The 14878-nt window shown below is 35.3% G+C and overlaps 3 protein-coding genes across 3 annotated transcripts; 1 reads left to right on the forward strand and 2 right to left on the reverse strand.

Annotated features, from left to right (window-relative positions):
* Positions 1-4456: 4456 nt before the first annotated feature.
* Positions 4457-5650, reverse strand: LOC106362481. Its single transcript, XM_013802377.1, has 3 exons — positions 4994-5650; positions 4855-4921; positions 4457-4758 (listed from the first exon to the last, which is right to left on the reverse strand). Exons 1-3 carry the CDS (start codon positions 5648-5650, stop codon positions 4457-4459), a joined length of 1026 nt encoding a protein of 341 aa, XP_013657831.1.
* Positions 5651-7200: 1550 nt separating this feature from the next.
* On the forward strand, positions 7201-8631 carry LOC125575803 (membrane steroid-binding protein 2-like). The gene is made up of 2 exons (XM_048734890.1): positions 7201-7620; positions 8115-8631. Exons 1-2 carry the CDS (start codon positions 7304-7306, stop codon positions 8470-8472), a joined length of 675 nt encoding a protein of 224 aa, XP_048590847.1. The 5' UTR covers positions 7201-7303; the 3' UTR covers positions 8473-8631.
* Positions 8632-9279: 648 nt separating this feature from the next.
* LOC106365521 (fasciclin-like arabinogalactan protein 2) lies at positions 9280-10812 on the reverse strand. Its single transcript, XM_013804938.2, has one exon. It carries the CDS (start codon positions 10531-10533, stop codon positions 9334-9336), a length of 1200 nt encoding a protein of 399 aa, XP_013660392.2. The 5' UTR covers positions 10534-10812; the 3' UTR covers positions 9280-9333.
* Between the last annotated feature and the right edge of the window lie 4066 nt (positions 10813-14878).

Consider the following 14878-nt stretch of genomic DNA (forward strand, 5'->3'; position numbering starts at 1 on the left):
GCTTTTGATTGAATAAAATTTAACATTCATTCAAAAAAAAAAGATAGTTTTCAGACATATCATAAACCAACTCCATAAGGCTTCATTTTCAAAATCCACTATAGCAAAAGCAATAGGATACAAGTGATATTTATCATCTTGTAATGTGGCAGCAAGTAGAGTCCATTGATACTTTACTTCTTCATCAACTTAAACCCTCTGATAAATGGAACAAATGACACAAAAGGCAAATTTAAACTTCCCCATAGAATCAACATCGATAAAAGTCACAAAATCTAGATTCTTTTCCTTTAACATGTGAAACTAGTTGAAAAAAATATCATAACTTTCATTAGGAATACCCACAGCTAGATCTTTAGCGTGTAATTTGTAATCGCTAAGATATAGTGTTATATATGATCTAACATAACATATTCCAGATAACAATTTATATATCAGCTGCCATAACATGTACCAAGTAACAAACCATCTATCAAATTTTTATACCAAATTATATATCAGGTAACAGAACATATACCAAGTAACAAATATTTTATCAGATAACAATAAGTATGTAGCATGTAACAAAATAATTTATCAGATAACAAACAATTTATCAAAAAATATATCAACTCTCAAATCATGTATCTACCGATTTATTAAGTAACAAATCATGTATGGAACAATTCGTTGGAAAGAGGACCTAGTCTCCATAGCTGTCCAACACAACACTTTTAAAATAGAATTTTGGGAGATTTGATTCCAACATAAAAATAGTGTTTTACGAGAGCGATTAGTGTTTATGTTGGAGATAGCTAAAATACAAACTGAGTTGAATTTGGAATGGAATAAACTAAAATAATAATTAGAAAGTAAAGTTTAGAAAAATAAAATACAGATGAGAATCGTGTTTGCGAGAGGAAAGGAAAAAAAAAGAACAATATAATAAAGAGGTAAAAGAGATAATGAAAAAAGCTAAAAAAGAACATTTTTCTAATAAAAAGGTTACAATGCAGTCAGGCGTGTATTTTTATATGGTGGTAGAATGTCGGCTGTAGAATCGTCTTTGTAATATTCTCATCGTTGTAATAGCATGATTAATCAGGCGTTAAAAGAAAAAGGTTACACACCTTACATATATTAAACATCTTACACACCTACATAAAACTATTGGATTTAATTAAGGGAAATTACCTCTAATAACTCACATTTTATGACTAATGACTAGATTAACACACAAAAAAAAGAAAGATAGAAAATGCATAATTAAGACTGAAATGCCCCATCGGTTAAAAAATTAGTTCCCAGTAAAAATAAATTAAGGCAAAATTACTCTTACTTGACCAAAAAAAAGTGAAACCTCTTTGAAAAAAAAATATCCTCACGATACTTTTCTCTTCCATGACCCCAAGAACCCTAAATCCCCAAATTGTGAAATCCTCAATCTCTTAACTCTCTTTAGTTTCCATCATGATTTATCATCGATTTCTTCATCTCCACACCCTAATCAACCACTAAAACCTTCGATTCACATAGGACAAGTGAATCCAAAACCCAAGCGACGAAACCTAAACCCCCTTTCGAAAATTCTCAGCTGTGTCGAATCTCAAGGCTTTCATCTCTTATTCTCATTGATTTCGACACTCTTATAAGCTCCTCTCCACATCAATCAGTTTAATTCACCTATTTTGCCATCAAAGGTTAGTCTCTATCAAACTATTTTTTTAATATTGAGTATCAAATGAATTCAATTTTGTTTTGATACAGAGTAGATAGAAGTGTTTTTCGTTTGTACATTTGTTGATATCAGTTTGGGTATCGTCTGGCTCGTTTGTGTTCTTCAGTCTTGGTCGTTTCTATGTTTTTGGAAAAAAAATAAATTTTCTAATACTTACTACATTTTACAATTTTGCAGACGGATGACTACATCAAAAAGTGGAAAAAAATATCCAGCAAGACTTTATCAAGAGGGGAAATGTCCATTGCAAAGTGGAAGCATGAATCATAACTGTCATTTGGCTAATTTACAGATGGTGGAAGAAGTAGTTGGTTTAGATGCGTGGGAATCCATTAAAACATCATCTGTTGGAGTTATTATGAGGCTGAAAGAGCTGAATTATACCTGGTCAGCCAAGGCGGTTCACCATTTACTTACAAAGCAATTGGTGGTTAATAATATCCATGAGATATGGTATGCTATAGAAGGTCAGCCAATTAAGTTTTCGCTATATGAGTTTGGTGATATTACAGGTTTAAATTGCGAGCCTTTCAACATAAATGAAGAGGTGGAGGTTGATCATAAGCCATTTTGGGAAGAGCTTGGTGTCTCTCCTTCACATGGTCCTATGCTTTCTGAGTTGCTGTCGTTGTTCACTAAAATTAGGAATTGGTCGTTTGAGAAGAGAAGAATGATTGGTTTACTATGTGTCTTGTCTATTGGAGTACTTGGCATCTCTTCAGGCAGTAGAATTCCTTTGGATCAAGCAAAGAGAGTCCTAGACAAAGAAGCATATGACAGATACCCTTGGGGGCGTGTGGGATTTTCTAGCCTGGTAAATTCAGTGAAAATTGTTTCATATGAAGGAAGGAACAAGTATACACTTCGCGGATGCGTACACGCTCTTCTCATCTGGGTGTATGAGTCGATACCTGGTATTGGGCATGAATATGGGAATCATATTGAGGGTAACCAAGTTCCTCTTCTCTCCTGGTATGGATCTCGTGGCCGTATAAACTGGGATGACTTTTATAAAAAAGAGAAAAGTCTCCATCTGAAGGTTACGTTTTTTTTCTTCATTATTGTTTTTTTTTTAAAGTGATCACTTGACATATTAAGATACTAACATATTTGCATTATTTGATTGGTAGGTACGAGTCAGACATCTCATTGTCAAGCAAGAAGCTGAGATATACCCTCAATGGCCAGAGGACAAGGTTGATGATGATCTTCACAACTTGATCACAGACATTCTACATGGTGAGATCGATGATACGTATTGGAACCTGAACTCGCGTTACTGCACCAGTACCAAACAAAGAGAAAAGGAAATTGGTGAGTGAAGAACAAGCGTGTATGAAAAAAAAAATGCCAAAAGAGAGGACATCCACTGTGAGTGTATAAGCCTTTTGTTATACATATATGCTTGACGTTTATTGCTGAGTTTGTTTACTGTGTTGTAGCATGCTTGCGGATCCAGCCTTAACTCAACTCGAGATGAGACATTCCAACTTGGTCTAATGGAAGCAATGAACACATTGACTGCAAAGGTTGGAAGTATGAACACAGTCATTGTTGAGAAGGTGTTGACTGCAGTAGACGCATCTGTAGATGAAAAAGTAAATGCAAGGATTGGTGGAAGTTCTCAGATACTTACAAGAAGGTGTTCAATGGGTCAGAGACTACAAGAAATATGATCCTAAAACGTGGAAGTTCTCAGATACTTACAAGAAGGTGTTCAATGGCAATCACCCTACAGAGTTTTCCAACAACAGAAAGTGGCTGAAGGATGTGGATCGGTTGTTTCTTTGCCACTTGATAAATGGTGACCATTGGGTCGCTTTAGAAGTGGATCTTGACAAGAAAATAATCCATGTTTACGATAGCATACAGACAGTTGTCCCAAGCCACACGGATCTTCTAGAAGAGTGTCGTCCTTTCACGAAGATGTTTACGCTCTGAAGTATATAGAGTGTAAGGCGATTGGCTGTGGTTTTGAAGGACTTTCTGATCAGTGCATTCCGGCAATGCGTATTAAGTTAGCTGCTGAGATCTATGATGAGGTTTTGGGTCTGTAGTATTTTAAGTTTCTGATATGATATTCTATGTCTTGAACGTTATGGATATGTAGTATTTTCATTTTTCGGATGTGTAACATTTTCATGGTTTGGTTTGGTTTTGAAATCAATATTTCGAGAAATTGTGATAGTCTAGAGATGTGGAAGATTGTGGAGACGTTGATCAAACACGCTTCTGAATTAGCTTCAAAACTGTGTTCTTTTGTGCCTTTAGAATAATATTATTATTGATGCAGGTCTATACATAAGATGTGTCGTTGTTTGGTGGTATTTGGGTTGTTTTTCGCCCATCACTTCACGGGTTCAAACCCAGCAGAGAGCGTTTTTATTTTTTTTGCATTTGCTAATTCATTAATGGCATAATGGTAAATAAGTTCATCTTCTTCAGATCAATTCTAGGGTCACGAAGATTGCAGATTTTTGTGATTTTTAGTTCAAAATCGTGAAAGCAAGGTGATAAACCAAGTCGTTTCACTTGACTTGATCTCAATTTGTCAATTTTCTATCGATTTGAGGCTGGGTGATCGAATTAGTGGTTTCTGGGAAAAAAAATTGGACTTTCATGTAAAACAGAGTAAAACAGAGAACAAATTATCTAACCAGAATCCAATAAAATAGAAGTTAAATTGTCTAACAAAAAAATAATAGCAAATTGTCTACCAAGAAACAAATGACGCATTGTCTAACCAACAGGACATGTTTTGCAATTGTGACCAACTTGATTACAAATCGAACATTTGTGCTCTTTTCTTGGTCGTTTCTTATTTTCACCTTTCTCAAACCAAGACTTCATTCTTGAATTTTTGGGTCTCCCTGGTGGTTGGCGAACCTCGGAAGGCAAACAAATTTTTCCTGCGACATTATTAGGGACTGGTGTATCAGCATCTCTCGGCATTACTGCCACAGAGTAAGCGTTGTACAGATAGTTTGTAAGATAGTATGGATGACACAATGAAATGGTTGATAACTTTGTCGCTTCAGCTGCTGCAATTGCGTGAACACAAGGTAGTTTTTCTAAGTCAAATCTGTGACATGAACAACTTCTCTCAGTCAAATTCACTATGTGGGTAGATGAGATACTTGACACCTGATATTGATGAATATCTATCTGTTGCACGCACAGCGTCTTAGCATAAGGTACACGGCCCTACAAAAGTATGTCTCAAATGTTAGTATTGTGTTCACAAAACATTCATGTGTAATAGAAAATCAGGTTTACCTCTAAAAGCTTCTCTACTCCACGAGTTAGAGTTGTTTTCATTGAATTTGCATCAATTTTACGTGACGAAAACCAGCGCGTCATCATTTGCCTTATTGCTTCTATAAGTCTTACAACCGGCAAACTCCTTGCATCTGAAAGCACTTTGTTGATAGATTCAGCTATATTGGTCGTATTCAAGTTGTACCTATCACCAGGGAAATGAGCTCTCGCCCACTTGCGTACATCTGCTTTCTGTAAATAACCATGTAATGCCGGGTGCAGTGCTTTGATCTCATCGAATATGGTTTCAAAATCTGAAGGCTTGTATGAATTAGCTGCCTTTTTAACCAAGCCAAACAACTCGCGGCCTCTAAACTTTAACAAGACATTCTTATACAAGTGATAAGTGCAAACTCCCGCAGTTGAATATACATGGGCTATTGCTTTTCCAATTGATTTGTGCCTATCAGAAATAATAGCAAGCCTTTCATCATCTGAAATCACACAGCTGAGTTGTCTGAAAAACCACTTCCATGATTCATCATTTTCAGTATCGACTATCGCAAATGCTACTGGAAATATTTGAAAGTTGCCATCCTGTGCTGATGCAATTAGTAGAGTCCCTTTGTACTTTCCTTGCAAGAATGTGCCATCGACCACAACAACCTTCCTCATGAATGGAAATCCCTTGATGCTAGCACCAAATGCGATGAAAAGATACTTAAATCTGTCACTAGAATCTACTACAAGGCGAGCCAAATAAAAATAGAGCCAAAATCGAAACTGAAATTGTTTTTTTTTTTGTTTATGAAAGATAGAGTGCAAATATATGATGTTTCTGGGTATATGGACGCCAATTAAGTCTAAATAATATATGTGTTCGAAAGCCAAAATAATAATTGAAGATTTAAAGTATAAACTAGATAGTGACCCGCCCTCGAGAGGGCGGCTATATTTTTTGTTTTTAAATTATTGCCTAATATAATTTATATGTTTGTGTGTATATAATCATATTTTTGTATGATATAAATTTAATAGAATAGATAATTTTTGTAAGTATATTAAATAAATCAAGTTTTATAAGTATGTAATTGTGTCTTTCCTTGTATCATATATGTATTTTTTGTAATCATATTTGTGTTTTTATCTGTGATCATATTTGCGTATTTAAAAAAAAAGATTAGTAAAGTATTTTGATAATTGTATTGAATTTATTATATTGTTAAAATATAAATTTGTGCCCTAGATTCTGACCCACTCTTTCAAAAGACGGGTATATCTTTTGTTAAAAAATTATTTTTAAATTTTTTATTTTTATATTTGTGTTCTTAGTTTTTTAATTATATTAAACCTGTTAATGTTTAAATAAAATTAATGAGAATAATAAAGTCCCTAAAATAAAAAAAATACATAGTTGGACATAACATTTATCCCTTTGAAAGGGCGGGTCAAAATCTAGTTATAATTTAAATTTAGAAAAAAAGTTATTTTATAAATTAAAAATTTATTTTATAAATTATATTCATATGAATATATAGGGCTAGAGTTTGTTTTGAGAATTGGAGCCAAATATATTTACTGATTTCATTAGTATTATATATTTATTGATTTCAGTAGTATTATATCCTGAAATTTGATTTCAGTAGTATTAACAAAATACATTCTGATATTAAAAGTTTTAAAATTTTATTACGAAAAACCATGTGGGTTAATGGATCACACTGTTTAGATGGCTTATGGGCTCATTCCCATTTTATGATAGTAAAGGCACGTGAGAAAGACCACGTGACATCTTCTTCTTTATGTTAAACCTAATTTTGTCTCGTATTTTTACAGTCGTCATTCCGGTTTTTGTCAACATTATGAAACTTCTCAAATATATAGGTTTTTAATCGTATAAACTTGTTAATCTTGCCATCTTTACAGAAACTTTAACAATCGAGATCCCAACTTTTACCAAATTAGGTGGCCGGCTAACTCAGTTACTCAGGCGATTTAGAGGACATAGAATACCACCGATCAAGCATGTACGCCACACGGTCACCTTTCATGGACAAAAAATTGATTTTACTAAATTGTTTTTTGGTAATTTTTTAATAGGGGATGAAAAAGAACGTGCTGGTGTTTAAAAAAGAAAATTGAACGTGGTAGTTTTTAAATTAATCAGATACAATTATATAAAGATAATAATAAGTGGTCTCATAGATAAAAGAAATAGATAGTTAGACATAACTTTTTTATCAATGGGTGATACTGCCGTTTTAATAGAATAAATTATGAAAAATGTAAAGAAGCAAATATCAAGTGAGACCAGTCTTGGATAGCGTAATGATGATGGTGGTGGTTCAACTATGGGAGACGCTCAAGGAAACCATTAAAGCTTACACTGGACTCTCCCCCGCTGCGTTTTTCACCGTCTTAGCTCTCGCTTTCGCCGTCTACCATGTCGTCTCCGGTTTCTTCGCCTCTCCCGAGGAACACCGCCCTCGTTCTGCGGAGGTTTACCCGCAGTCAGAGCCTCTTCCGCCGCCGGTTCAGCTCGGGGAAATCACGGAGGAGGAGCTTAAGCAGTATGACGGTTCCGATTCTAAAAAGCCCCTTCTCATGGCGATCAAAGGCCAGATCTACGATGTTTCCCAGAGCAGGTATGCTTGAGAGAGAGAGAGAGAGAGAGAGAGAGAGAGAGAGAGAGAGAGAGAGAGAGAGAGAGAGAGAGAGAGAGAGAGAGAGAGAGAGAGAGAGAGAGAGAGAGAGAGAGTCCAGATTCTCTTCCGCGTTATTGATTATTGCTGAAATTGGGGGTTTAAGGTTTATTATTCAATTATATAATTTTGATTTTGAGTACCTTCATCGTTTCATGGATGTTGAAGTTAAAGTATATTTCGTTGAACTGATAACTTTGTGTGATGCTATCTTTAGTATGAATATTCTCTTCTTGTTCAATCTGCTTTTCTTTTCTTGGAAGTTGGAACAGTACCATTAGAAGCACTGAGCATATTGTGCTTGTACATAGCATCCATCATCTGTAGTACATATCTTATATTCTCATGCCCCAAAGGGTAGCTTTTTCAGTATTCATTCTACTTGTCTTGCTGGGCCACTTATTGACATGATGATACTTTCTTCTTTTTTTCTGCAGGATGTTCTATGGACCAGGTGGACCTTACGCTCTGTTTGCAGGGAAAGATGCAAGCCGAGCTTTGGCAAAGATGTCCTTTGAGGAGAACGATTTGACCGGAGACATCTCGGGTCTCGGTCCTTTTGAGCTAGATGCGTTACAAGACTGGGAGTACAAGTTCATGAGCAAGTATGTCAAAGTCGGGACCATTCAGAAGAAGGATGAAGAAGGTAAAGAAAAAACAGAAGATTCTACAAACACTGGAGAAGAAGCTTCGGCTACTACTGTTGGCGAAACTTCCAGAAGCGTTGAAGAGAAAACAATACAAACCATCGAGAAGAAGGATGTTGCAGATGGCGATGCTGCAAAGGAAGAGTAAGGCAACACTCTTTCCATGAGAAATTACCGAGATTTTGAAGGGGTTTTAAGTTATATATATATATAGCTCAATGTGGAAGAAGGAAGCTCAATAAATTAAAAGAAATGTAGACTCTGTACCTTTTGGATCTTATATTGACATATTTATGAAGTTTGTGAAGTGCCATCAAATTGAACGAATTCGTATTTGTTTTGTAGCAAAATTTGTGCCATTCCGCTGGTGGGTTTTGTTGTTTATGCAGCGTTAGAATTGTTGTCACTGAGAAAATGAGAATGGTTGTAGCATATGGTATAAGCGTAAATTGAAATCAAGATTTGAGGTACATTGAATGCCAAATGAAGCGCACTTGTGCATTTTATCTTTGCATATCTGTGGCTAGTCATTTATTAGATTAAAGAGGTGATCAATGCGTTTATGAATATCAAATGCCACCACGCAAACTCTAATACAGTTTTCAGGTTAATCTTTCTTTCCGTTTCTTAATTGTTAGTCCTGTAACTCTGTAAGGCTGTAAGTAGTGATAGTTCTGGTCCTCAATAAGGGAGCTAGCAATCATCTGCACACAAGGAATCAATCACCGACACTTTTCCTGAGTTTAAGTTATGCTCCTTGCTTTGCAGTTTCTTACTTGCAAAGGTTCTAACTATTTGTGATGCTTCCTTGTGTTAATAACCCCCTATAGATTAGTGAACTTGATAAAAATGTTGAATGTATATTTAAACATGGAAGAAGAAAGTGATATGAACTCCAAACTCACAATTCACAAACAGAGCCCAACTCAAAAAAAAAAAAGAAAAAAACTTAAAAGATCAGACAAGAAAAATATAAAAGATAATACAAGGGAAACAAGATTAACAAACATCACATGAGCCAAACACCAAAACAGAGCCAGACAATCGCCGACACAAAAACACTGCTTCTTGAAACCATCATCACATAAATGGCACCGTTTTTATCATCAGCAACCTCACCGTCATCATCTCCCGGAGCATCAGCGCTTGGTCCATCAGCCTCCGCGTTCTTAGGCTTGTGCTTACTTGACTTAGGAGCCGGAGCGGCCGCCTTAACAGCCTTGTAGATCTCTCTCGGCAGCAAAACTTTGTCCACCTTGTAGATGATCAACGGCTCTTGATCCTTCAACGTCCCCATGATCTTCGCCGTCACAACGTCCGTCTCAAGCGTCACGTCCTCTCCGTCGTTCTGAACGGTGAAGTCAAACTTGTTGTTGCCTTCAGTCGCCAACGTGTTAACGGCGCCGTTACCTGATCTAAGCATCTGCAGCGATTGGTAAACCGGCATGCCATGGTACAACACCAACGCCGTCTTGTTCGCCGCGGAGAGGGCTTTGAACTTGGGCGCGAACTTTCCGACAGCGCTGTCGGAAGGACAGAACACCGTCAAGCCTCCGTCGACGGTGTCCTGAAACGTCTTGTCGGCTCCGGTGGATTTCAACATGTCGGAGAAAGCTTTGCATCCTTGCTTTTCGAGAATCGTGGTGAGGATGAGATCGCTAGGGCTGGCGGTCGGAGCCTCTGCTTCCGGCGAGGTCAAGACTTGGCTGATGTGAAGAACGGAGATGTTGTAAGCCTTCTCGAAGATGGACTTGACGTAGTGAGCCGTGAGTCTGCTGTCGTCTTCCTGGACACCGAAAGCAACTTTCCCGCCTTTTATGTCGGTGATGTTGACGTAACCGGAAGTTCCCGTGGCGGATCCGGTGGACTGGAACATGGAGGCGGTGGAAGTGGAGCCGTCAGTGATCTGGTGAAGCTTCTTGGCGCCGAAGTAATCGACAAGGACGTGGAGGGAGAGAATGTTGCGGATTGTGTAGAGTGAGTAGCCTTTGGAGAGGATAGAGTTCATTGCTGAGTTGTCAACCGCCAAGACGGTGATGGTTTGACGGCGGTTGATCTCGTCGGCCAGATGAGTGGCTGAGAGGTAGTGGTTGAAAGTGGAGAATTCAGGGTCTTTGGCCAAGATTTTGGTTATGTTGTGGGCGTTTGAGAGAGTGAAGAGTTGCATAATGAGGATCAATGCGGTGGCCGCTCGCCGGAGATAAGCCATTTTGGGACTAGGGAGGAGGATACGGCGGCTGTGATTAGTAGAGTTGATTGGTTAGGCACTGAAGAAAGAGGTGTCTAATAATTATAAAGAGATAAAATTAATAATAAGAATAAAAGCTGTCTCGAATCATTTCCAGCGCTGCAAGCAGGTAAGAGGGGCCACATATATAGGTCCAGTCTGAAAGTAACATGCGTGTCCGAGTGTTCTATACACTAACCGACACTTTCTTTATTTTGAACATAACCGACAGTTATTTCCCCGCCCGCCTCAAAAAAAAGAAAAAAACTATTAACGTTGGTTTTGGTCCTTTTGGAGTAAATATATATATATATATATATATTTATTAATTTATAAAAAAAATTCAGCAGCCTTGAAGTTATCTGGCTTTCTTTTACATAGTTCAGTGAGAAATTGCACAAGAAACAAAAGAATATTCCTCTGCGGCCTTAGGTGCCAGAGTAAGTGCACGGTGTCTGAAATCATCAAGACTCGCAAAGTACAGGGAGGAGAATGTTTTTACTTAGAATGTTTTAATGATGATGATCAAAGTCAGACGTTCACTCATTTATTCAAGGCTGGAGAGAAAGCTGGCATTTAGCTCAAATGGCTGACATTGGTCAATCCTGTTTTGGCGTTAATATTCAGGATGAATCAGTGAACTGAATAGTATGTCTGAACTAGGCAGATCTTCAGGTAAAAATAGCCAGTTGTAAACTTAACCGATTAATACAAATCCACCGGTTCAGCGATATTTGATTGCCTTGCCGAACAAGTACGCGACCTTCCCAGCCATCTCGACAAGCCAAAGCTAACAGCCGAGCCAGACTTGACTTGGATCATGCCAGACTTGACGTGGATCATGCCAGACTTGACTTGGATCATGAGGTTTCACAAAATGATCGAGATTTCTCTCTTTTGGCTCGATTGGCTCGTACCGCATGTACCGATGACCATGCTGATGATCTCTCTACCTTGTCCGATCCGATCATGGACTTTTCCTTTGGACATTTCTCTAAGGCAAGGGTCCTTAAGATATCAGAAGACTTGGGCTTTGTTGGAACACAACTTATCCGATTAGAACGTCATGCGGCCCTTGCTGATCGTCCCGCCTATGTGCTGATCCTTACCGCTTTGGTTCGGATGCATCTGGACAGAAACCGGTCACTTTGACTAGTATCTAGATCTACTTTTCTATTTAATTCTTAGATCTACAAAACTCTATAAGTATGAAACTCTTTCATTTTAATAAATCAGGAATCAATTTGTCTAAAGTTTTGAGTTAAACTCTTTGTTCTTCGTTTAAAGAACTTGTTCTTAGTTTCTTGGTGAGTCATATCTAAGCAAACACTTCTCTTTTTCGTTGGTCTTGTGAGTCATATCAAGCAACAGATCGAGATTTTCATTTGGTGGACTTGTGAGTCATATCAAGCACCATCTGAATCCGGGAATATCAAAGGCCACTCCGCAACCTTTGTGCGACCCTTCAATCCATCCAGTTCTCCATCTGGAATTCATATTCAAATCTGATCCATTCGAGTGGGCCGAACTTAGGGTCCTTCACAAACCAGACTGTACAGTCTCATCTCCACTGCCAACCACACGCTGACAGACGGCCAGACGCGATTCAGAGAACCATAACCACCAGTGGATGGATTGCATAAAGCCAGGTACGAGAAGACATTAAAATAGAGAAATTCCCTTAGATAGCCATTTTTAGTTTATTTTCACAAAAATAGACACCCAAGGAAGAAAATGACCAAAATATGTTTTATTGAAGGGTAAATATTAAAATTTCCAAAATAAAAAAAAAGTTATTGTGATCATTTTATTGTTTGAGGACTATTTTTGTGACAAAAACTTCAAAAGACTATTTGAGAGAATTGCCTTTTAAAATATTAACCAATAAACATTTAAATAATATTCATTTATATAAAAATGAAATAAAGTATCGGCGCAATCGAGCTCTAGTTTTAAGTTAACATCAAACACAATGTAAAAAGAGCTTATTACTTGTAACAAGCTTTTATGATTTAATAATATATATGTTGCAATAGCAATCTCAAATCCCTTATATATTAAAAGAGAAGCATTGTAATAAATGCATTCACATTATAATAGACACGTGGCAGCCTCACAATGATTTGATAATAAATATGCTAACGCGTTCACATTATAGTCATAAATGTGTTCACACTAAGTACTTTGTGATTTTTTTAATATAAAACTCACATACATAGTTCCAATAAAACTCTGGATTTTTCGGTTCGAACAAAAATAGATAACGAATCAAAAGCCAAACTATATATATATTATTTTTATTGTTTACGGATAAAATTGAGCAAAATATTCATAAATTTTGATTCGATTTGTTATCCGTTTTGATTTGAACAAAAAAATCTTGATATTTGAAACTTTACGAAACAAATCAAATACTAAAATACAATATCCAAAAAAGAAGCAAATCACTAATACCAATATTTTTAGGAACATATATCTAATTCGATATGTTATATGCATATATATACATATATGAAAAGAATTATATATATATATATATGTTATATATATTAACTTTATATCAGTTTTACAATATAAATTTATTATATTAGGTACTAGAATTAAAAGGTTATATAATGTTTTATTTTTGTAATAAAATGTTATTATTAAATTATTTTAAAATTTTTATTTTATTTACGAATCAAATCGGATATTCTTTAAAATTTTAAAACATTTCGGATATCGGAGTCACCGAATATCTAGGTGGCTAAAGATCGAATCGACAAGAATGCTTCCAAATATCCAGATACTTGATATGTGTCCACCCCTATTTACGAATATAATTTTATTTTCTTTTGATGAAAAAATGACTAATGTCAAGGTCTTTTTTATTTTAAATAAATTTTAATTTTATCTTTCATGTATTATTCTGAACAAAAATATCATTTAATATTAATTAACAATATCTTTATATATTTTTCAACTATTTTTATATACTTTTTACATAAACATACATGTGCACCTTGATGTGAGCATCTTATAACTAAGTATTCACCACAGCTGAAGTATCTAATTTTTTTGAAAGTTGAAATATTTTTTCTTAATGTTTCTTTCACTACCGACCAAATTGTTGTGAAATGATTTGTCTTAATAATTTTCTTTTCTTTTTCTTAAACTATTATCTGTTTAAAAACTATAATATGAAACTATTGGTTCGACATGACGACTATCTAAACTTCATAATATGAAAATAAACATATAATATTTATTTTAGGTTTTTATCCGAAAAAACCAAAAAATCAAATGTTTTAACCGAATAAACTAAAATGAATATTAATTTAAAATAATAGTTATATTTTAGAAGATTAAAAACAAAAAAAAACGTAAAACCTAACCAATATCCAGATTAAACAGATTTATTGTCTTTTTTATTAAAAATAACGAAACTAATAATCACATCCCGCGCAAGGCGCGGGTTATTACCTAGTTTATATATTAAAAGAGAAACATTATAATTTATGCGTTCACACTAAACTGGACACATGTTACGTGTACAAGCGTCGTAATAAATGCGTTCACACTAAAATGTACACTTGTCACATGTAGAGAGCTTCTTAGTCAAACTCTACATAAATATGTTCACACTATGTACTTTACGTTTTTTTTAATATAAAACTCATATGCATGGTTCTTCTTTACGTTATTTTTGCTGTTTACGAATAGAGTTGGACAAATTATTCATAAATTTTGATTCGATTCGTTATCCGTTTTGATTCGAACAAAAAAATCCGGATATTCGTTACTCTACGAAGCAAATCAAATACGAAAAATGCAATATCCGTAAAAAAAAAACAAATCACAAATATCAATATTTATAGGAACGGATATCCAATTTGATCCGTTATATGCATAGATATACATATATTTAAAGAATTATATATAAGTTATATATTATATTTTATATAAATTTTATAATATTTTGTTTTTAAATAATTTCATTTTTAAATAATTTTATTTTTCATGTATTATTTTGAAAAAATGTCATTTAATATTAATTAACAGTATCCTTTATATACTAAATTACAAGTCACTCAACCAATAATATATTGCCACATAATTAAAAATAAAAATGATTTAAAACAATAAAAATTTGAAAAAACAGAAAAAAATGACATCAATTTAGTAGTTACCAGACAAAAAAAAATCAATCCACCTCGCCTACGGTTATTCGCTCTGGACATCCACGATCATCATTCACTAACTACCTATAATTATTTACATATATTTGTATGAGGTTCTTCTATGGCTGCAGTTCAAACGATCAGTCTTTCCTTTCATCTTTCTTCTT

Source organism: Brassica napus, chromosome A6 (genome assembly GCF_020379485.1).
Source record: "Brassica napus cultivar Da-Ae chromosome A6, Da-Ae, whole genome shotgun sequence".
Lineage (NCBI taxonomy): Eukaryota > Viridiplantae > Streptophyta > Magnoliopsida > Brassicales > Brassicaceae > Brassica > Brassica napus.

What these genes read in the sequence shown, in the direction of transcription:
- LOC125575803 (XM_048734890.1), top strand. Translation starts at nt 7,304, where the DNA reads ATGATGATGGTGGTGGTTCAACTATGGGAGACGCTCAAGGAAACCATT. An exon ending in TACGATGTTTCCCAGAGCAG is followed by an intron (nt 7,621 to 8,114) that starts GTATGCTTGAGA and finishes TTTTTTCTGCAG; the next exon opens with GATGTTCTATGGACCAGGTG.
- LOC106365521 (XM_013804938.2), bottom strand. Translation starts at nt 10,533, where the DNA reads ATGGCTTATCTCCGGCGAGCGGCCACCGCATTGATCCTCATTATGCAA.
- LOC106362481 (XM_013802377.1), bottom strand. Translation starts at nt 5,650, where the DNA reads ATGAGGAAGGTTGTTGTGGTCGATGGCACATTCTTGCAAGGAAAGTAC. An exon ending in GAGTAGAGAAGCTTTTAGAG is followed by an intron (nt 4,922 to 4,993) that starts GTAAACCTGATT and finishes ATACTTTTGTAG; the next exon opens with GGCCGTGTACCTTATGCTAA. An exon ending in TCATCAATATCAGGTGTCAA is followed by an intron (nt 4,759 to 4,854) that starts GTATCTCATCTA and finishes ACGCAATTGCAG; the next exon opens with CAGCTGAAGCGACAAAGTTA.